Source organism: Mixophyes fleayi, chromosome 3, assembly GCF_038048845.1.
Source record: "Mixophyes fleayi isolate aMixFle1 chromosome 3, aMixFle1.hap1, whole genome shotgun sequence".
Classification (NCBI taxonomy): domain Eukaryota; kingdom Metazoa; phylum Chordata; class Amphibia; order Anura; family Limnodynastidae; genus Mixophyes; species Mixophyes fleayi.
Window position 1 is genome coordinate 289,951,425 of NC_134404.1, and position 24,801 is coordinate 289,976,225.

The window sequence follows — 24,801 nt, forward strand, 5'->3', positions numbered from 1 at the left end:
GTTACTACAGGTGGTGGGGAAATGTGGTACTACAGAGGTGATGGGGGGATTTGTTACAATAGAGGTGATGGGAGAAATGTGGTACTACAGAGGTGGTGCAGGAAATGTGGTGCTACAGGTGTTGGAGAGGGGATGTGTTACTAGTCACAAAGACTTAAGGGTATATTTACTAAACTGAGGGTTAAAAAAGTGGAGATGTTGCCTATATCAGATTCTAGTTATCATTTATTTAATACATTCTACAAATTGACAGCTAAAATCTGATTTGTTGCCATAGGTAACATCTCCATTCCACTCAAGCCCCCAGTTTAGTAAATATACCTATTAGAATTGTTTACTTGCCACTAGACTGGAATAGATTTACTGTTTTCTAGATAACATAATGGGCCCTGCCTTTCATTATAAACAAGTAGAATTGCATACTTGTCATCCAAATCGGCTCCACTTTGTATACTTGCCACTAGACTGGGATCTCCTTTGTAAACGTGCCAGAATAGACTTTGTTTTATATACTTGTCCCAAGAATAAGCTCTGCATTGTTTACTTTCAACCAGATTGGAGTCTGTATTGTACACATGTAACCACGGGCTTTAATGTATGACTGATACTAGCATAGACTCTGCTTTGTAAATGAGCAACCAGAATGCACCATGCTCTTCTTGGTTACCTCTGGAACTGGGCTCTGCATTCTACCTATAGAATGGGTTTCTGCTTAGAATGTGAAGCTCTACTTTATACAGTAGAGCATAGGGTAGTTTGTATGTAAATATTTCACAAAATATCACTTTCAAGGTTAATTCCAATTAAGTTAGATAAAGTATAAAATCTTACCTCCAGTGGAACCCTGATTTGGCAGGTCCACCAGTGCCTGTAATGGTTAAGTGCAGCATATGTTCTCCCCTGCTTTGGAGCGCTCTTTTAAACTAACAGCATTTTGCCAAAGTATACCCCCCATGAACCTCTAATTTACACAAATTTGGGAGTTCAAGAAGGTGCATCCACAACAGAGCTGCCTGTCTGAAAACAGGTATTACTGATGATCCCCTGGGCAGAACTGCTACAGACATTGGAGGACCACAAAACTGGCTGTCAACAAAGAGCACCAAAGTAATATTTTGTATTTCATTTTATATTATTTAGTTTTGGGTGGAATTAGCCTTCAAAGAAACCATATGAAAGGTTCACTGTGGAGAATGACTTCTGCTGCATGTTTATCTGAACTGTTATAAAAACATAAAAGTAAAAAAACCCTCTACTTGTCAAGAAAAAGTATATCTAACCCAAATGTCTCATGTTTGCCTTGTTTACGTGTGTAATGGAAATATTTTTTATTTATTTGTTTTTTATAAAATGACAATACAGAATATAGAAGATATTTAGTATATCACTGTGCAAAGACAATATATAATAAGATGAACAATGGCACTGTTAAGTTATCTAGGGAGGATGGTAACGGTCTATGTAGGGAGAATAAGGAGGGGATAGGAGGTGGGTGGGAGAGTCCATCTGCTTTCTTAAAGGGGAGAGCAAAACAACTGCAAGGAAGCCTGGATGCCAAGTTTCATTAAACGAGGTTATTTAAAATGTTTGTTATCTATTCTACTTTATAAATATACCAAATGCGGCTTATTACCAAAGCAAGCTCTTGGGGGCAATGATGTGTAATACTATGAATGACCTCTGGGGGTATGATAACACTGGAAGCAGCTGAGCAGTCGCACAACAGTAAAACATTATTGTATTTTTTTGTCACGGTCCCTTTCAGTACTGAACATTTGTTCTATTTTACATGTTTGTTTTTACATTGAAAATGAAAAGTAATTAAAAAATGAAGTCACCAACGATGCAGTGAAAGGCATGTGGAGAACCTTTCTCTCAATGTTCACTGTGACTTATGTTCTGAAAAGGATCCATACAATGAAATATAGATGAACGAAGCGTAAAGCTCAGCCAATTACCTCAATAAGGTCATCCAGTCAAGGTCACTTTGTTATTCTGCAGTCTCATACAGGGGAAACCATAAGAACCATTAATCCAATAAAGAACTTAGCACTATAAAGCATGAAACCAGGCTGTCATTTGTTCAGGTAATTCTCCTTAAAAGCTCCTTTACGCAGTGGCGTAAAAAAATATATTTTTACTAGCTTTCCTTTAATTCTAGTAAAATTATGTAATAATTTATAATTATATAAATGGAACTCTTTGGTTTCAATGACCCGATTCCCACTAGGAATTGCAGTGACAATTAAATAGAGCAGACTTTGACCTTTGACATACAGTGTCACTGGCATTTTCCTAAAACCGGTCAGTAACCAGACTAAAGGGTCTTGCTTTCAGGATCTGTCAGCCATGGCCTAAACCCCATGACATGCAGAGATTGCCGCAAAAATAATTAGAAATCACCTGCGTGATACCCACTCATATAGGGGCAACGGTATAGGGCTTCATATAAAAACCTATCACAAGGGAAATATGTAAATCCAAAGATTCCATATACACTGCACAGAAGTAGATGAACAGTGTATGCTCATGTGCATGTCATTAACCACAATCTCTACCAACTGTTAAAACCAGTTCATTCATTTGGAGATAGCACATTTGAATGAACCAGGGACATGTAAAATATGATCTTTCTTCATTGCTTGCAAAAGTAATAATTGCTGTTGAACTTGTCACAAGTTGTGATATGAAAAGCCATGCAACAACAATATAAAATGCTACAAGATTTTTTTTTTTGCAACAAGACAGTCACCCAGGAAAGTAATATCCAATCCACAGGTTGGAATCGCCTGATTCATAACACAGGTTATTCCAGACATGCATTTTCCCATTAGGAAACCTGGAACTAGCTAGCAGTAGTACACTTCCTGAAAGCAACGGGAGTAGAGATGGGTGTAACCGATTCACCCGATTCTGAAAACCAGTCAAATTTGCCAATTTATCTCGATTCGCCAAATAAATAAAGCCCATTGGAAAATCAGACCAATCACAGTATTGAATACGACTTAAAGAAGTCTACAGCTAGAAGTTAGCAAATGCCACGGCTATAGCATCATAAAAAGAACTTACGGTGCCTCTGACATTCTTCTTGTGGATGTTCTCTGTTACTCTACACTTCTGTACTCTCTGCATTTAGTACATAGCTATCTGAACAATACTGCAGCATTTCCTGATTTGCCTTGTGTTGGGCAACAGGTGACCCTTAGCCCGCATGCGGAACTCAGAGCCTTCACCCCAAGCTCCTCCCTGGGTTATTATCAGATTTGTTTGTTACAGCTTGTAACACTTGTTTACAATGTCTGCAGATGTTATTATAGATTGCTGTCTCTATCTTTATCTCCTGCATTATGATACTCAGACGCCCAAGAGAGGTATTTATTCTACACCACTTTCCCAATGCAAATATACCAAAAATTCCTAGTTTTCCACTTGCAAAAGTGATAATAAGAGGTACTCTAAGCAGTGGGGAGAGTAAACACGTTAATGTAGATATAAGACCTAGGGGTAAATGTATCAAGCTGAGAGTTTTCCGGTGGGTTTGAAAAGTGGAGATGTTGCCTATAGCAACCAATCAGATTCTAGCTATCATTTTGTATAGTGTACTAAATAAATGATAGCTAGAATCTGATTGGTTTTTCAAACCTGCCGGAAAACTCTCAGCTTGATACATTTACCTCCTAGTCACTCAACGTGAAAAAACATTCAACAGATATTGGACAATAAGGTATGCATGACGTGAGTTGAGAGAAACCTCAACAATGAGCCCTCAGCACAGTGACAAGTCCTACTTTCTTTTAGGAGGTCACTTCTAAGTCACTACAATATTTTCAGAGTACAACAATTGAGAACAATCCCTAATTCATGTCACATTGAGAAATATGACATGAATTAGGGATTTTTCTCTCCTTTCATAACCCCTCGTCTCCCCTTGTTTCTTCCCTTTCCTGGGAGCCCCATGTGACAAGCCCTAAGAATATGAAGGACTACCACACTGCTCTACATTGGCTTCAAATGCTATCTTGCCTCTTACATTACACTGCATTCATCTGTGGTAACTTAATGGAAAACATTTGGCAAAAATTAATTACAAGTATTATACTTTCTTTTGCATGATAAGAATTTATGTTGCCTCAGTATGAAGACAATGAGAATGAGATAGGGATGTACAAAAAAAAAAGGATAACATTTGATAAATGGAACATATACATTAGACAGAAAATGTGTATAACGAGATTATGGATAAAGCCAATTAATGGAAAGCTTGTATTATTGTCACTGTGGGTAAAAATACTCTGCACACAGCTGAATCATCCAACCAAATATAGATAGTAGAAGCAGCCAGGCTGCAGGTGTGACATACACACAAAGGTGCTACTTTAAAGCCAGCTACAAGCAGCAAACACCATTGTGTGCTGTGGGTGGGGGGGGATGTAAAAAGTGCAACCTGATTTACAGTTGTGAGAAGGGCGCGTCTTAGCCCAAGTCTAAAATGCAGTGTAAAAATAGAGATGGCCAGTACGTGTGTGCAGCATGCAACAACATAGCTAGTGTGGGTAACCAGTGACTACTGGCGAGCGCGCTCAGTGACCACGCACAATTTCACCCAGATCTGAATGTATTTTAATCATTCTTGGCCACCATTGGGGTCATTGAAGCCCACAAACTCTGTGAATTCAAAACAAGTGCAGTTATCTTTGCTCTGTCCATTTATTTTTACACTTTGCATCCTTTACTCTCTCCTTGTTACCTTGCATGCTCTTCTGTCTAAAAATTTTTGTAATACTACATTGTGATGTCAATAAATTGTAGTTGTTTAAATAAGAATGAATACAGTGTGTATAGAATATAGCTGCATAACCAATATACAGCCATCATCAAGAAAAACAACGTTAATGGAAAAACTATTTGAACATATTTCATATTTAACCATTAATTTTACTTCTATTAAACCATATAAATGATGTGCTCTATGCTTCTGCATCAGCGTTACATTAATCACCTAGTTTCTACAGCAAGGTCATTCAATTGATCCACAACCTCTGCTATATAGATGTATTTTTATCACAATGACACCAAGCATGAAAAACAGACACAGCATTATACAAGCTGTCCTCCCATTTCTACGCTGATTTATGTAAAATGTATTTCTAACAGAATTAATCTAATACTTGTTAAGTTATTTCAAAGGTCAATTCTGTGTTCCTGGACAGTTTCTACTCAATGTCTGTTTCCTAAGAGATGTGAATAATTAAAAAAGCTTACTACTGCCTGTATTTAAAAAACAATCTGGAAAATCATAACTCTTAATGGCACAATAGTGGAAATTATACTTTTCCTGGCTTGTAAAATAATTTGTTTCAGTCTATCCCCTCACCAAGAAAGAACCATTTATATTTGACATCTTCATGACTAAAATGCATTTAAGTACAACATTTGCCGTAAAACACAGTAGTCAACCACACTATTGCTTCCATTGTGTTACTTGCACCTAAGTAAATGAGTCATATCATCTATAGACAGATTCTATCATATCGCCAACAGTATAATGTCCCTTTCAATAAATGTACTTCTTAAAAATAACTTGCAGTCAAACTCTGGTTTACCAAGTGGCAGGAAGTCCAATTAGTTTGTGGGGGGCCTAGTTGTGTAGGGGCCCCAGAGCTAGCACTCTGGAGGCCCTGTATATAATGCATACCAGAGGAGTCAGTCCCATTGGAGCTTGTCACAGCTGAGCTATTCCTACAGGCCTCATCACCTCATCTAAAAATGGCAGCACTGACTGTGCATCTGCCTTGCTCGAAAACAGAGCAGTAGACCTTTAAATTTACTGCGTGCAACACATCAATATATGGAGGTTCCCCTGTGAATCATTAAAATGCATATGTATTGCAACTCAATATTGCCACCAGTGAAATGAAAAGGGTTCAAAGTGAAGACTGACACACACATACACAATGTGTGTGTGTGTGTGTGTGTGTGTGTATATATATGTATATATATATATATATATATATATATATATATATATATATATATATATATATATATATATATATATATATATATGTGTGTGTGTGTGTGTGTGTGTATATATATATATATATATATTTCATATATTAGGCTATTGTAACTCTTACTATCATACTATCAGCAACATTAAAGAGGTCACAGCGAGGACACACATGTACAGTATATACATAATGTACCAAGCATACATGTAAAACACACACGTACCGACAAACGCGTACACAAACACATCTCTGCAGCACTGGCACATTAACAACTCCATCGTGAGGCCTCACTGCAGCACAGATACCACATCTATATATCTGCATCCTGCAGACAGAATGGGTGCAGTAAACATTCAAGGCAGACATTAGTGAATGAATATCGCACTGTGTAACCTGCTGTGAGCACGAACCAGCTATGGGGACTGTGGTAACAGGGGCAGGGCATGGACAGCTCGGCAATAACAATATATTATTTGCATTTTTGTTACCCGAGAGACAGCACATCTGATAGAAACCATGCAAACGTAATTAGGTCATCGCTTCCGCTAACGCACTTTGCTAAATAAACATTCATTATTTTTGTCACTTTCCAACTGGATCCACTGGTCTGACATTTGGGAGATGCTGCATTAATTCTGCAAAACAAGTCAAGATGGATGATTTGTGTTATCCACTGAGCATGCACGGTGTGGTGTAATGTACCTGCCCCTTGTGGCATTGCATGTAATGAGAAGTGTTTGTGGCATTGCATGTAATGGGAAGTGCTTTCTGGAATTACCTTGGGATCCTTCTCGTAGTAATACTGCTGGGTCCGGATCCATCTCCCTACCAGGTGGTCCCGGACAGTATGTGCCAGGGCAAAGTAATAGTCTCTGGGGGTGGACACGTTCCTGTCCTTCACTAAGGTGAAGTGGAGATGTCTGTTGAAGCTCTTCCTGACCTCAGACACATCCCCGAGACCTGCGATGCCTCTCACACTGATCTGCTTCCTCTTATCGGTGTCAGACAGGGGGACAGCCATTGCTTCTCAGTAGGGATGAGATCTGTTTGCAGCTTTGACTGTGGGTCGTCCAGCTCTGCTCAGCCCCTCTTAGCTGCAGAGGGAGGGATGAGGGATGTACAAGCTCTGTCGTGCACCAATACTCTGCAGACCTGCCTCCTGGAAAGAAAGATACAGTAATAATAGCCGGGACTTGTGCCCAACCTCCTCTTTACTTATTAACATATCCTGTGTTCAGCAGGCTCATTTCAAGCTTAATACTGAGCTACTTAATGAGATACACAAAACCTTTGTGTCCTACCTACACTTGCAATGTTCAACGAGGCTGCAGTTAGCTTCTTATTCACTTCTTATTCAGACTGCAGCTTCTTATTCAGAAAAGGTCATTTTTAAAGGATTAAATCAAGTTGGACAACTGATTTCACACCAGATTAACACTAAAGGGTGTCCTTTACACAAACTGCAATAGTATTTAGCCAGACCCAACAAGGTTTTGGGCATGAAATCAGGGTGCAAAGTAGCTGTAGTTTTGGAAGGGTTAAATGCCACTGGAGCACACATTTGATAGTGGGAATCAACACAGGGTTACATATAAAACACTTGTCATTTGCTTGGCCCAACACTGTTTTGGGCATGAAATCAGGTGACAAAGTGGGTACAGATAGCATTTTCATCATTTTGAATAAGCTGTAGTTTTCCAAGGGTTAAATGCTGTTGGGCCACCAATTTGATATAGATGATTAACACAGAGTAGTCAGTTACATATAAAACACTTGTCTTTTGCCTGGCCCAACACTGCTTTGGGCATGAAATCAGGTGGCAATGTGGGCACAGATAGCATTTTCATCATTTTGAATAAGTAGCTGCAGTTTTGCAATGGTTGATGTTTTTTATTAAAAATTGCAACAAAAATAAATCCCATATCACTTTGTCCAAAATAAAAAGACTATATACAACAACAAAGGGTAATTAGGACAAATAGGAACGAAACTTCACATTATCAAAACACCCAATTCTCCTACAATCCCTCCACAAAAACTACTGTATCACATCACAAATAAGATAACTATATACATACACTATAAACATGACATTCTCTAACACAATATTCTGCATCACAACAACCTCGCCACCAATCTATAATACCACCCATACACCGTTGACTGTCAGGAAAAGAAAACAAACTTTAAATGTATGTAAACCTTACTAAAAAAAAGGATTTCCACAAAATCTAATAGTGAAAGAACAGGATAGACAGCCGAGAAGTCTACCTTAGCTCGCAGCATCCATCCGGCCCCTCCTCACTTCCCTTATTTTCCAAACCTCATGCAGAATACTATCCACAGCCGGACTACAGGGAAGGATTTTGCCCCTAATGAACACTAAACACTGTGCACAGGTGTAAAATCTAACAACTGTGCTAACTAAAAAAACAAATACTTTCTAATTGTCCCCCACCCCCTTTCCAATCTAACCCCATCTCCTCTTCCTAATATTTTGGAGCAAAAAAACAAAATCCCACACTCTTATACAACTGTTAGAGGTATTGTACTACAATTTTCTGCACATTTCAGTCCAATTAAATGTATGTGTAAATTGCCTGTTCTTTTTATGTTTTTAAGTGTATTGGCTCAGGCAAGTGCACAGTCCTTGCCGGATTTATACATTGTAATTTGCTATGGCCTGTTTCAGTCCTCACTTTGTTTGTGGAACATGTGTGTTGGTGTTTTATAAATAAAGTTCTTTAAAAAAAAAATAAAAAAAAATGAGTGATTAATGTCACGAGCCAACACGCTACTCGTGAAGGCTCGGCTGCTACTTCTCTTCGTGTCCCGGCTGAATGTCAGACAGCCAGGACGTCACATCCAGCCAGGGCGTCCCAGTTGCCTGGACAACAGCCGGGATGCTCCTGTCAGATTCGCCGCATCCCAGCATCAGGGCGGAATGCTGGGTGCGTACGTGGGGGCATAATGAATTAATCATTCGCTGCCTGTGGCAAATTCTCGTCGCCACCTGGGCCCCATCCTATTGGCTGACAGCAATATTTAAGGCAGGGAGGGCTTAGCCTCCCTGCTGGTTATAGCTTCTGTTTACATAGTTGCTGTCCTGCTTCAGGTTGTTCCTGTGCATTCTTGCTCTAATTGACTGACTCCGGCTGTGACCTCTGCCTGAATACTGGACCTTGCCTGCTTGTCTGTTACCCTGACCTCTGCCTAAGTACCGGACCCTGCCTGCTCTGTTTTTGCTCTGACATCTGTCTATGGAAAGTAAAGGGTAAAGTAGCGCAATAAGCATGTTGGGGAAGTTAGTGTAAATGTGGTTAATAACATTTATTTATATAGCGCTAGCAAATTCCGTAGCACTTCCGTATCGCTTTACAATCCTTGCCATTAAAACATAAGCAACCACATTTACACTAACCCCCCTAGCTGCTTATTGCGCTCCTTTACCCTTTACTTTTCATAGATAGATACTTCTGATAGAAGCAGCATCAGCATTTTCAGCAAGCGCACCCACTGCCAGCCTTTAATGTGCTCTGACATCTGCTTGAATACTGAACTTTGCTTGTATGCTTGATGCCCTGACCTCTGCCTGATTACTGGCCCTCGTTTACCAGTTGCCTCGGCTTGTATCTTGGACCATTCCAGGTTGTCCTGTCTCCTGGAACTCCTCCCACCACCCGCGCTATGGTCTCCAAACATTATTTCCTACTAAGAGTTAAGACCTGATGGCATCCGAGTACTGGTGAGCAAAATCAGCTCTACGGGAAAGGCGTCTTCTATATGTGAAGACCTCTACTGCCTGTTCTAGGAGTTCATGTTTGGGACACGTAAATCAAAATTCTCATATCTTTTGAGCGCTCCATACACCCAGTCAGGGTAACTAAGCCCCAAAAGACACGCTTGGAATTGACCAAAGACAGACCATTCGAGCACATATCACCTGGGCAATCCTTTAGTAACAGGGGCACATCAAAGTGGGCACGCAAAAGCCTCCTCTATAACAGCCTCCTAGAGGAGTATTTTGCCTCGCCCACTTCGATCTGCCATTTCTTTGTCACCTTCAAAGACTGAACCACATAGGCCGGGAGGTATCAATGCGTTGAGAAAGGGGTGCACCCAAACTCAAAAACCAGCTACCCAATGAGGGGATGATGCCAAAAAGAGACTCCCGCTAGCTTTCAACACACGGAAAACAAACGTATTGTGTGTTGTTGTTTTTTTAAATGCACATATATCGAGCATACGCACCTCCATATTCATAGTCATTAATGACAAAACATTAACAAATAAAAAAAGTGTTTTTTTCATTCTTTTTTTTTTCATAAAATACATTTATTAGGATGTTGTCTACTGCACATAAAATGCTTTTTACAATTGTTCCTGATTGCAAACACATGTTCTAGCATGTTATACGTTACCATCATCACTAGTAATCAGCACTTACACCAGACCTGTAGCTGGTGCAAGTAAAAAGACGATAAAACTAAGCCTTTATTAAAACTAACAATAGAATAGGAGGATACCTGAAGCACCGTAACAAGTAACAATCATAGTCATAGCAAACAGGCCGAAGTCACAGAAATATGCATAGAAAGCTACTGTCACTGTCCTTTGTAGTATAGAAGCATAATACTATATTAAAACATAAAACCACTCAAGGTGCTAAAATGAAGACGCTGCAATACTGGCACAATGCCCAGCACGGGGGCCATCAGTTTGATTCGATCAGGGCACTATCTGTGTGGAGTTTGCTCTTCCCTTGTTTGTGTGGGATTCCTCTGGATGTTCCAGTTTCCTTCCACACTCCAAAAACATATTGGTAGGTTAATTGGGGTGACAAAATGGCCCCTAGTTACACCGTTATATATGTACTGCTCACTGTCATGTTACAAGTCAAACACTCATAGCCCTGCATGTTCTCGGCAGCAGCACTTCTACCCATAACCTTCATTTTGTTCCCGGGATTATTCCGGACCAAGGAGGGCTCGTTCACAGCTCTACATAACCTTGGATTATCTACAGTGCAACATGGAGGCGCTGGAAGAATCAGAAAAGAACCTACATCAGCTGCTATGTTGCTGAGGAGAGGGTAGCTGGTAGTCGGTGGGCATCTGTGCAACAAGTAGCAAGTAGTTGGGGATAGCTGGGCAACAGGTGACTGGCAGTTGAGTGTGTATTTGTGCAACAGCTGGCAGTGGCGCACGCAGGGGGGTTTCCGAGTCTCCAGAAACCCCCCCCCCCCTGCGCTAACTCAGTGCCCACCATATCGGCACTGTCCTATACAGCATCCGCGGCGCTGTCAAAGAAGCGTCCGCGGCGGTGCTGTATAGGACAGCGCTGCCGAAACGGAGCTGCTGCCCATGGTTTTTTTTTTTGGGTCAGGGGGGTTGACAATCCTGCGTGCGCCCCTGGCTGGGAAAATGTGAGCAACAGGTGGCTGTCAATTGAGCGGGTATCTGTGTAACAGGTGGCTGGTAATTGGGGATATCTGTGTATCAGGTGACTGTCAGATAAGGGGGTACCTGTGCACAAGTGGCTGATAGTTGTCAACAAGGAAGATGACTTCTTATGGGGATCAGTGATTACAGCTTCCGTTTTCCATTTTGAATAAAACCCAGAGAAAGGTTTTTATGTAAATGAGACCATGACAATCTTGCAATACAATTGTATACAATTTGTCCACAGTGTTGATGCAAATTTTATTTCCCTACTTCTTTTCTATTATATAATTCACTTGAAGGGTATTGTGCTTACAGGGAAAAGCTGCATATAAAAATTGTATTATGCATATAGGCATATGTAAAACAGACCACAATGGACAACAATTGAACAAAAGCGTTGTGTTGCTGCATTCCAAAGTTTGAAACACCAACAGATTATTGGAGCAGGTTTCTCCATCATTACAAGTTACTTGCGTTCATTAACACATAGTTAGCAGTGCTGCCTCACAGAGCTTGGATCATAGGTTTGATTCCGCCAGGTGCTCCAGAAAGAAAGAAAAGTAGTTTTGGACCATACATTACAATATCTACATAGCAATTTAATGGTTGTAGAGGCATTTTTGAACCGCTGGAGGAGTGATATATTAAAATAATATAATTTTCATGCGTCTTTGTGCAACCTACATCTCCAACCTCATCTCTAGCAGGGTCCTCTCCTTGTATTCTCCTTTTAATTATGCATCATCCTCTGTACCTCTAAGCCTGCTTCTCTAGCACTGTTTTCTGGGGCCCAGGCCTACTTCATTATCATCATCATCACCATTTATTTATATAGCGCCACTAATTCCGCAGCGCTGTACAGAGAACTCACTCACATCAGTCCCTGCCCCATTGGAGCTTACAGTCTATATTCCCTAACATACACACACAGACAGAGAGAGAGACTAGGGTCAATTTGTTAGCAGCCAATTAACCTACTAGTACTTCATGTTGAACATTACTATCACTCTCATTCTTATTCCCTGTCCGGTAAAAAAGTTGATACCAGGTTATCAATGTGTATTTTGTTATTTTTTAGATATCTGGTATTTGTATTATTATTATATTATGTTTTCAGTGTAAGATAATAAGATAATAATAAAATATTTGTGTTTATTTGCTTTCTCTGACACAGTGATATTTGTTGCCAATTGTCAAGTAATCAATTTAAAGGTTTAATTACATTACCAAAGCTTCACTCTATCTCAAGAGAGACATATCTTACATAAACACAATGGTTCACATCATTCTGTTTGCAGGATGCTTACAGAGGTATTGACAGAGGGCAAATGAATAAACAACATCTCCTATGTGTTCAAATGTACACAACTTTTGCATTTTAAAAATGCCTTAAGGGGTATAAGCCGACCAACCAGAGTCCCCCACAGTGCGTTAATAAAGAAAGACTCTGAGACAAGTATTTGGCAAAAATATTTTGGTCACAGCTTTATTAAACGCTTTCAAACTTGAGATATTTGCCAATCTAGTCCCTTCTAGGGGGAAAAATTAGGTAATTAAGCCCTTCATGCCCCCACGATAAACCGTGGCAGGCAGTTTGCATCTTTTATCAACACTCTTGGGAAGCGCAAAAAATGTTTAACCAACCTTACTCTTTGTAATGCAATACATAAACCTACTGCAAAGATTGCTTCACCAATCCTTCTATACCAGCCTGATAATCTGCCAGACATCAGATACACATTTTAACCAACTTACCTTTGTTATAACATGCTATTCAATGTATAATATTCATATTCAATCAAAAATGTGGTGCATATAACTAACAGTAACAGTTAATAGGAAAGTGTAGAAAGTGCAGGAAAAGAAGGACTAAATACACAGATTTATTTGAGGGAAGGAAAACCAAGGCAATCACTATAATACTTAGGAACAATGTCTCCAGTGTGTTTACCATGAGTTGTCATAAACTCTCTAATCAGCAGGAAAAAGATACTGTAATATTTTTCAGGTATCAGACAACATTAATGGTACTTAGGCAAATTTAACGACCACGGGGTCCTTGTATTATTATATCTTATTAGTGATATGTAATCTTTTAGAAGAGAATGTGTATAGTCTGGAATAATAGCACTTGTAATTATTGAGGATGTAATAAGACACCTCCCAGTACTATGACCTTGTCCCTCTGTGCTTGTATAGCCATAGAGCTCCCAGGTGAATAACAAACATATAGCAAGTGAGGTTTAACTTGTATATCACACGTATAGGTGTCATGGGACCTCCCTATTAATTATGTGCTGGTGAATATATTCAAAATGTATGCTATTCAGTATTTAAGATTTTTTTGCAGAATCTTAGCCACATAGGATGAATTTGGTTTAATCGTTAGTAAAATCAGAGCAATATAAGACATGTGAGCTGCGTTATTACGCTACTTCAGTATTTCACCACACTAATCTACAATATTCACTGAGATATACCTGCTATTTACTGTCCCAAATCAGCAGTTTACAAAGTACACATATATCATACTTGCCTACTCTCCCGGAATTTCCGGGAGGCTCCTGAATTTCAGGGAGTTCTCCCGGACTCCTAGAAGAGTAGGCATCCTCCTGGATCCTTATGAGGGTGGTGCTTAATAACACAATTGTGTTATGGGGCGGGACTTAATGTCACAATTGTCATTAAGCCCTGCCCCCTGCTATGTAATGCCGCAAATTTCTGAATGTCATAGTAGAGGTGGGGCCAAAATGACACAATTCATCAACCCCATCCCCCCCGAGCTCTTGGAGGCCAACTATAGAAGGTTGACATGTATGACAAATATATGCCTGCTAAAATTAACCCACTATCCTGATTATATAGATATGCATTATTAATGTTAATTGTAACAGACTGAGTCCAAGTTATAAGTGATGACATCAATGCTGCTAATGATATAAATTAAAGGAGTCTACCCACATCATAAATTAACCCAAGCAGCATACATTTTGCCTTCACCTTGTATTGAAAATCAAAATTCATGTGGTTGGGGGACTCTGATTACATTTATTAGCTTTACAGTGTAATAACAAATAATATATGTATGTAGTCCTGTAAATAATGTATGTATTATTGGTAAGGCGTTTGTGTAAATAATGTATGTATTATTGGTAAGGCGTCTATAGTATATATATATCTATCTATATCACAGACAAGTAGTAAGATAAGTATTGTAGACTACATCACACAGGACAGACGTGTGACCCGGCACTGATAGGGATACATAGAAGAAAAGCAGCAACAGAATGGATATATTCTGTGTGAATACTACTAAGAAATGCATATGTATAATCAACATACAATTTGATTCCTTATTGTTATTTTAACTATGGCCTGGATTTAACACCTTGTCCCCTCTTGGTAATCAGGGCACTCAACATACAACTTCACTCCCTGTCTCCTAAACTAATCATGTCCAATAAAAGAATGTCTGGGAGAGAGGGAGGCTAATTGTTAGTACAATTAGAGCATGTTGTTCTATTCAAGAGGTAGATAATGTCAACATATAAAACAAAGTATTCAAGTATCCTTCAAGTATCCTTGAATTCAGCCCATTGTGCCTCTGCATTGTCCTACCATATACTGTATTATTTAAGTACATTAACTTACAAGTGGCCTAGCCCAGGCATTAATGCTAAACAATTGCAACCAAGACATGTCTGAGTGCAGTACAAATTCACTAATATTCATACTTTGCTTCACATGTCATAGTTTTCTTATTTCGCTTATTTGAATAAATTTACTTTGTAGAATTATTAAAACACACAATGCTAACAGAATCACTAAAAATTAGCGATTTTAGGTTTTAGGGTTTTTTAACTTCAATAGTATTTTTATTTTTCTTCCAAATTTAGGGGGTACAGAAAAAAAGAAAAAGGGGGGGGGGAAGGCCAAAAATAAGAGAGGGGAAGGAGGGGTACATTGTGGGGAAGAACACTTTACACAGCAGCAAAATTACAATACACAGTACAGTACCAGCTATCATCTCTGCAGGACAATTATGCAACAGAACCGTAGAGGTCAAACTCTCAGTGGGTCAACTTTTTTTTTTTCCCTTTTGTTCTCTATGTGGAACCTGATGGGGGCTCATTCAAGGAGAACGGTGAAAAGGGTAGCAACGAATCAGCTTGGGCCATGGTTGCCCCCGCACCCTCTGTAATATACACATGCCAGGCCATTCACTTCATTAGGGGTAAGGAAGGGGAGGAAGAATACGGCATCCCCATCATGAAGCTAAACTGTACTTTAGCAATCACTTTATTTAACGAGGGTAGATTTGGGGATTTCTAGTTCTGTGCCAAAGATGCTCTTGCAACAATCAAGATGTGGCCAAACACATACCTAGCATGTATAGGGAATTGTGAGGGAAAGTGCTGTAGTAAGGCTACTTCCGCAGTGGGATCTATTCTTTGAGAAGTGACCTTGTTGGCTAATTCAAACACCTGTTCCCAAGTTTTAGTTTTTTTTTAGGTTTTTGTCTAAGATCCAAAAACATACTAGTAGGTTAATTGGCTGCTTTCAAAATTTACTTTAGTCTCTCTCTCTCTCTGTATGTATGTATGTTAGGGAATTTAGACTGTAAGGCCCAATGGGGCAGGGACTGATGTGAGTTCTCTGTACAGGGTGCAGAATTAGTGGCACTATATAAATAAATGGTGAGGATGATGATGATGATGATGATGATGATGATGATGATGATGATGAAGATTGCTTCATTTAAAAATTGTTTATCAATTCTGATCATGATTTGATTCAGCAAACTTGATTATTTATTTACATAAGTGGAGTGACAATGAAAGGACAATTTGGTCAATTACTTTGGGTGAGTGGTAGCAGGAAGCAAACCTAAACACACAATGTGATCCTGGTTGCAGTCTGATCAACCACTGGACAAAGAAGTTTAGATACCCATGCAAAGCACTGCCATAGGGTTATTGGGCCCAGGGACTGGACAACAGGATTAGGAAACTTTGCCAGAAGTCATGCCAAACGGGTACATTACAGCTGTGAATGTAAACTCTTTTTGTTTACAGATCTTCAACACTATTCCTACTCCCTCTATCCCAATGTCACAGTCACTCCCAATAAATACAAATTTTATTAGACAGAAGTTACATTATTTTATGTATATACTTGTGAAGGAAGCAAAGTACCTAATCATCATTCTCCAGCAGGATGTTTTAGAGGGCAACAAAATGTTCCCGTAATTCATGTTTGCTGTGTTTGATTTCTGCTGTTGTAAATAAACAGATAAAAAAAAAAGAATTTGCTAATTTTTTCATACAAGGGCCTAAATGTGGATTCTATCTTGTTGGTAGATCTAACAAAGATAAGTGACAATATTTATCTTTTAGCAGTAAAAATGTTTCTACATATGTAACGCCCCCCTCTGGCGTTATTCACAGATCCCCTTGACTGAATGTGTGGCCCCAGCACTATGACCCAGAGGAGACACACCAGGAACAGTTGCTAACAATATAAAGCTGGTATGAGCTGATGAGAAATGTGTGGTGAGAGAGTGACAACCAGGGAGCTGGGAAGGAGGGGAGGAGGTCCCAGAAACCCCAGAAAATATGGGAGAGAGTCCGTGTCCTGCTGACATGAGGGGCCAAGTACATAATAAATGAGACAATATGAGCGAAATGGGACAGATCAAAGTCGTCTTAACACATGTGCACGCTGGGCAGTTGCCCCGGGGCCCCACAACCGGGGTCCCATAGGCTTGACAACTTTTCAGTATATTGTTTCTGGAGATTTATTCAGAGCCTTTCAAACCCTCTTTATTAAAACGTTTAGGTGGACCAATCATGTGTATGGAAAATTACATCCTTAAGACCATTGACTTCAAGCCAATAATAAAACAATTCCCTGCAAAGAAATTTCGCAAATGTTTGTGTTGAACACAGGGGCTGGGGGACACCTGCCCCTTGGGCCAGTCCCATAGTGGGCTACCTTGGGCCAGTCCCATAGTGGGCTACCTTGGGCTAGGCCACCTGCATTTTATTTCCTTTAAAATAGGCTGCTGAGTCAGGACTTGCCCCCAGGCTAAAATTTGCCAGCCCTCCTCTGGTTGAACACTTAATAATAATATATAATTCATAGTAATTTTGTACTGTGCCATCTCCGTCTGTATGATTTGAGAATCATTTTTATGTTGAATTTCTTGTTTTTCAACTTCAAGGCCCATGTTATATTGTCCAAACGTTTGTGTGGATTAATCTCTGCTGTACAGCATGTTTTTTAATGTTTGAACACTGATTTTGTTGGAGGTACCAATAAATATAAGCTTAATTTTATTGATAATGTACACGTTTATTCCTGTGAGTGGTTGTGTAGGTAGGCTCCGCACTGCTGTGCCTGGGGGCCTATAATGATATTAAGATGGTCCTGGGACAGATGTGAGAGAGAAAACACCTCAGAGCGTGGCTGCATATAAAGAGGGGAAGGAGACCCCAAGTTCAGGGAGCCACAAGGAGTAAGAGTCCCCATAATAATAAAGAAGAGCCCTTGTGAGTAAAATACTGGGGGGCCCAATAAAGAAAGGGGTTCCTGCCAAAGTAGTGTGGAGCCAATAGTGGCAGCATTGAGGATCTGCCATATAGAGTCCCCATGTAAATAGACACTAAAGTGAAGAGGCAGCTAGAGGACAGTAGAGAGGGTGTCAGATCTACCAAGCAAGGCTGAGAGTGCCCTGGACAGAGAGGGTGCCAGCGCCCACACAATCCGTGTGTGTGAGAATCCCAGGAGGGGCAGAGAGAGCACAGTGAGAATGTGTTACAGCCCAAGGGATGTCATCCCCACCGAGGAAGGGTAATAACCATGATCGCTACAGGAAAAGTGAGCTGGACGGTGTTGAAAGAAAGAGAACGCAGCCTGTCAGAGAGCTGCACTACGAACAAGTACATTGAGCAGAAGATGGGGTACAAGCATGCCTGCACTCAGAGAGCATGGGGAGGCTGACATGCAATCTGAAAGTGGATGTGTGGAACCACAATACCCAGGATGACCTGGAATGTAATATCATGTACATATTGTGTTCGGAAACAAATTACTTAAGAACTGTGATTTTGCTCAAATTGAAATTATGCAACTGAATAGAGTTTTGTGACTGTGATTACATTTGCTCAGGAGGAGTTAGAAGCAATGTGAACTGTCCTAACAACATACTGTGATATGTTTAATCTTTGTGCAGGAGGAGTATGTGGACATGTATGTGATGCCACCATATTCTTAGTATCTGACCATGATCTGTGCTGGGGAAGACAGGAGCTGTACATTATTTATTTTAGCGTTATTTGCAATTCAAGTATTGTGCTGGAGAGAAGAGGTATGTAAATAAAGAGTTATATTTTGTAATAGAGATGGTCTGGCCCCCAACACACTGAGACTATGGCACTGCACCACCATGTGATCCCCACTTAACCGACACTGCTATAAAACCCACATGTGCATGGTCATTCTGGTTACTTTTGCCCATACCCAAGTGCTAGCCAGGGCAAAGGAATGCTCAAGTAAGGAAGTGCATCACCCACCGATGCACCATGGAACCACACACAGTGACAGGGGTTACACATAAATGTAGTTCTTGTACATGAAGAGAAGGGCACCATTTCAGTTGCCACATCCGGCAGTAGACTGGTTATTGTCATCCCAGCATGTTATTACAATCAGTATTCAATGTGGGTTGCAGACCTTAATATTAATACACATATCGGCAAACGTGAAAACATTACCTAACAGAATTGTCTACTGTCAATTTTGAACCACTTCCTCCAGTAATCACTTATTGGAGCCTCATATATATCTTAAACCACGGGATAAAGAAGATATCAGGACTGTGTATATTTATAATATCACAATTGTACAATGTAGTGTTTTGTTTAGACTTGTTAATGTGTACATATATGCACTCACATTATGTATTGAGCCTAGAAGAGGCGTCCCACTGCCCGTCATGGTAAGCACCACAGAGGTCGTGTAAAAAGTAGAGCTTTGTAGGGCTAGAATGGCTCTGCTGACACCCACTAAAACAGGTACTATTCTCTCCTTTAATTTCATTAGAATATCTAATTACATAATGAAATCAAATTTTTACATTTGGATTCAGAATCGTGCACTGCTGTGGCTATCCAGCATTTTCTATTGGATACTTTGACTCACCCCAGTCTAGTTCTTACCATCACATGGAGCAAAATGTTGCTCCGCTCACCTGACATTAGTATGGCATGTTGGCGCCAGTTAGAGATGGCTGCATTTTATCTTCAGCTCTATGCCCACGTCCCACATATTCACCATCCCACAAATATAAACATTTCCGAAGGCAGTGGGAAAAGACATGCCTAGGAGTGCAATCAAGCCAAGGACAGGGTGTTTAAAATATCAGCTTAATAACTTCCCAGGCTACTGAGCCCAATAGTCCTATTCATTACGGCAGACAAAGCAAAAAAAAAAAAATTTGCACCTTGGCACAACCATGCTGCTTTGGAGGGGAGGTAAATTTAAAATGTGGCAACAGATTTAAAGTTGGGGTAGGGAATGTCCTAGATCAACTTTAAATTTCAGTGTAAAACTAAACCTATCAAGTGTTTGTGTGCTACATGAAATAACAGCCAATATTGTCCTTTCGTTCAAAATAATAAACTAATATGCACCCGTTACATTGTAACATGGTTTGTCCAGGAAAAGATGTACTCCTTATTTTGCTTTGCTTGCCTTAATGAATCAGGCCCAATGAGTTAATGTCTCATTGCTGTAACTGCCATTGCTGTTGCCATCTCTGTCCCTCTTTTGGGGAGTGGAGACACAAGTGAGAATGGTGGTGGAGCTTATGTAACAAGGGAAAGTGGGGATGTCATATGTAACACATGTTCCCACACCATTCTCCCTTTTTCACATATGGGAGTGGGGCAAGCACTACTCTTGCACACAGTGACAGGACCACTAAATTCATGAAGTACCCCTGCCATCTGGTTTTGCAATTTTACGCAATCATAAAAAAGACTTTAGGTTTTCTAAGACCTAGGGCACCTCTCCCACACGTTAATATGTTATATATGGTTTAGTTGTCAATTGCATTCAAGCTTATGTTTAGCATGTAACACATACTCTTGTTATGAAACGACAACAAACAAACAAACACATAAACAAATCGTTTTTCCTTGTTGGGGATAAAAAATGTTAAATGCTAAAAACACACATCAAACCAGGGTTTAATCATTACAACCCCAACTCCATGTTTCATCATCACCGTTTATTTATATAGCACCACTAATTCCACAGCGCTGTACAGAGAACTCATTCACATCAGTCCCTGCCCCATAGGTGCTTACAGTCTAAATTCTCTAACACACACACACAGACCGAGAGATGCTAAGGTCAATTTTGATAGCAACCATTTAACCTACTAATAGTTACTTGGAGTGTGGGAGGAAACCGGAGCACCCAGAGGAAATACACGCAAACATGGGGAGAACATACAAACTCCACAAAGATAAGACCATGGTTGGGCTGTGAGGCAGATGTGCTAACCACTAAGCCACCATGCTGCCCATGTTTTAAATGTAAAGGGAAGGGAGACAAGGCAAGGTGATGCAAAATATTTCACCTCACCCCTTCCAGAGTGCCACACACCTTTTTCACTAGGCTGTACCATCCAAGACAAGTTTGGCAGATGCTGAGAATTACCCCCATTGCACAATCACATTGCAGGAAGCAGAGAGGATTTCCAAATCTTGAGGAAGGCCTATGATTCATCCTTAGTGATGCTGCTGCTCTCTGGCACCCCTATAACCACTGCATACTTGTTAACGCTCTGAATTTAAGAAGTAACTAAATAAATGTCGGTAGATATTTCATGAATTTCATTGCCTGTGTATAAATAACAAAGAATTGATTGATGACTATGTTACATTTTTTGGTTACTTATACTCTTCTTTCCCCCATTATAGCCAAATAAAATAAATATATTGGTCATGAATTGGTAAGAAAACTTAGATATATGCGTACTGGAAACAGGCCCGGCGCTCCCATTAGGCAAGGTTAGGCAGTTGCCTAGGGCGCCGGGCTCTGGAGGGCGCCCTCCAGAATGAAAATTACTTTAAAACTGTGCGGCGACCGCTGACCATACCTGTCACGGCCGCCGCACAGCATTCAGATGCACAGGGGAGGGGGGAAGAGGCTATTGCTCACCACCGCAGCCTCTCTGCTCCGTCTCCTCCCCTCCACTCACTAGTGTCAGTGAGTGGAGGGGAGGAGACGGAGCAGAGAGGCGGCGGTGGTGAGGTAAGGAAAGACGGGGAGAGGGGGGAGGAGGGCGCCGATTGTTGTGGGGGGGGGGGAGTGGGGCGCCGATTTTGTAAAATTGCCTAGGGCGCCATGGAGGCTAGCACCGGCCCTGACTGGAAAACAAAAAACAGAAAATATACTAGTACACCTAATTTGATCTTGTACTCGAGTGCTAAAATCAGTTGTTTAATGGGCGTTCAGCAAAGCCTAGTAAATAGTGGGGTTCTAAACAACAGTGTGGACCCCTACACATACACTTTCCAACAAGCATTTGGTTCACATCAAGTTTGAAGTCACCTGCAGTGCTCATAATTGTTAGAGCTCTGCAAAATACAATGGATTTCTATGGGAATGTCTATCAAAGCATTTTGTAAAGTGCATATTATACTATGCTGCAGTGCAGCTTTGAAGCATGTTAATGAATGTATCCTTTTATAGGAGAAGGCCTTTAAGTTTTTCCAACTGTAACCAACATAGTCCTATCATGTCAAATGTGGTCTGGCCTTATAGAAAACATCAGCACTGACTGATATCATATTATACACTTAGGTTAGTGTCAGATTGATGTATTTTCGTAGCTACAATCAATCCAAATGCTGCTTGTTGCTAGTCTAAAAATAGCAATAAATTCTCATACTCACATTAGAATGAATGACATTCTTCAGCGGAGATTAACAAAGTAAAAACACTCAGAGCAAATATGCAGTCACATGGGCGCTTTAGAACGCCACCATTTTTTAAACAAGCAACCATGACATTCCAAACCTATGCTGACATATGCTCACTCAGCATAATATTGATGTGAATGGGGAATGCCATCATAGCAGTTCCACTATCGAATTGTTGCATACTGTGTTTTGACAGTTAAATCACTGTGGAATGAATATCTGCAAAATGCTCAAGTAGAGATGGAAATACTTATGTAAGACTAATTCAGAATCTACATAGAATATAATAGAAGGAAATTGCAGAGTTTGAACAACACATTTATTCAGCTACAAAACACTGGTATTTTGTAGTCCTGTGTGATATTATCCTTACACTAGTGATTCCATTTGATGTTTGGTGGTAATAACCACTTGTTTGGACACTCCATTAACCCCCATGCTTTTAACTTATCTGTGATTGGCTGAGAGGTATAAGAGGCCTGCTGCTTATTGACTGCTTGGTATTTAAGTTGCCGGGCTCACCGGAGTTTAATTTATTGTGCCTTAGCGGTTCCTCAGTAGCGCGGTCTGTTCCATCCATAGTTGTTTTTTCCCATCTTCTCTTTGGATTACCAGATAATCGGAACAAGAAATGAAGATTTTAGGTATTTAGCAGCAAGGTAAGTTTTACTTATAAATTATGTGGGCCATATTCATTTCTTCATTAAAAAGGGACTGTTATTTATCAACAATTACTTGTTTATCAATGGGGACACTAATCTATATTTCATTATAAATGGGAGCTCTATAAATGGGTACACTAATGTTTTCATAATTGTCAACGTGGACACTATTGTTTATCAACAGGGGCATTAATACTTATTTATCAATAAGCAAGCAATTTTATGTTTTTATTTATCAATGGGGGCATTGTTATTTATTTAAGTATAAATGGTGTTAACACTTGCAGTGCATGCTATTGTGGCATCACAGGTAACAGTAAGCACTTGCGTTCATGTGCATATTCACCAAGGCCTGATTATCCAATTGGCTGACTAGGCTGCAGGCTAGGGCGCTAGGCTTTAAGGGGGAGGGTGGGAGCAAAATTTTATATGGTGCAAAATTGTGGCAGGGAGAGGTATAAACTGAAATTAATTTCAAAATATAAGACATATAGTTGTTCTCCAAAGTAAAAATAAAACATGAATGAAAAATGTAGTTTTTAATCTTAATGTTGTAAAGACTGAAGACAACGAGTCATCCTTGGGCGGGCGCTTGAGGATATGCGAGTAGAAGTAGCAACCATGGTGACAGGTGCAGATGAGACAGCCACTTTCACCCTCAGTAGAGCTCGTTCTGCTATACACTTCTGATTTGAATAAAAACCAAATGAGATAAAAGAGTGACAAAGATTGCCGTGACCCATTAAAAGAGCCAAGCGAAGCTGAGTTTTGAAAACACGGGAACATAAATATTGGTTGGGGGGGAAATGAAGGGAGTTCAATTTTAAAATAAGGACGAATTTGTTTTTACCTAACGCATAGTAGCCTGGAGTGGAAAGTGAGGGAGGCGACGCTATGAACGTTTTAGGCAAGAGCAGCATGAACCCTTTATAAGGCCCTGATACTTGCAGTTGTAGTGCTACAAGAACAAGCATAATTAAGAGTATTACCTTGGTGCCCACAGGACATGGGCACTAGAAGGGCCCCAGTACTACTCAATGTACTCCATAGGTGTAGGGGACCAATATTTTTTTTTCTACCCACCTTCCCCCCTTCCCCTAGCGAATCTGGATCATGCTCAATGCTGAGTAGCACTGGCCTTGTAAAAAATGAAAGGGGTAAAAACGTACGTTGGCGGTTTAAGGATTTGCAAACCTCATCACATTGGAAGCGGTTTTTGTTTTCAAGTGCCAAACCGTTGGATAGTAAATCTTGATGTTTGGATCTGTGATTGTAGCAATTTGCTGCTTAGTAACTTTCCTCCTACATTTTCTTTACAAACAAAATACGTACCTTTTATAGGATTACAATTTATATCACTCTACATAAATTGCAGATCATTCTGGCCTATAAAGTATACATACATACAATCACCTTGCTTGCTGAGACTGAAATATCGGCCACACAATCGTATAGAGCCATTTAGTGTCCCTTGTCATCATGATTTGATTAGCTTCGTTTCATATCAGTATTACTTCCCTTTAAGGCGATGGATGCATGAAGGGGAAGGCCGGTCAGTAACTAGTTGTCACACAACATGTGGCCATGTCTCCAGGTCCCATCTTCTTAGAGGGAGACAACTGAGTTGCTAGGCAGACTTTCTGTCCGTCTTTGAAGTTTGTTTTTCATTGGTCCTCACAGTGGTGACATC

At 40.2% G+C, this 24,801-nt stretch overlaps 1 protein-coding gene across 2 annotated transcripts in view; it reads right to left on the reverse strand.

The window, feature by feature from the left end:
• The window catches only part of PYGB (glycogen phosphorylase B), a 64,724-nt gene extending 40,065 nt beyond the window's left edge, over positions 1–24,659 (reverse strand). Inside the window, exon 1 of one of the 2 annotated variants that reach the window (XM_075203774.1) lies at positions 24,525–24,659. In XM_075203774.1, coding sequence (XP_075059875.1) covers positions 24,525–24,572 — 48 coding nt within the window. In that variant the 5' untranslated portion in view covers positions 24,573–24,659. Of the gene's footprint in view, positions 1–6,789; positions 7,136–24,524 lie in introns of those variants that run through there. The other variant, XM_075203773.1, reaches the window with a different exon arrangement.
• Between the last annotated feature and the right edge of the window lie 142 nt (positions 24,660–24,801).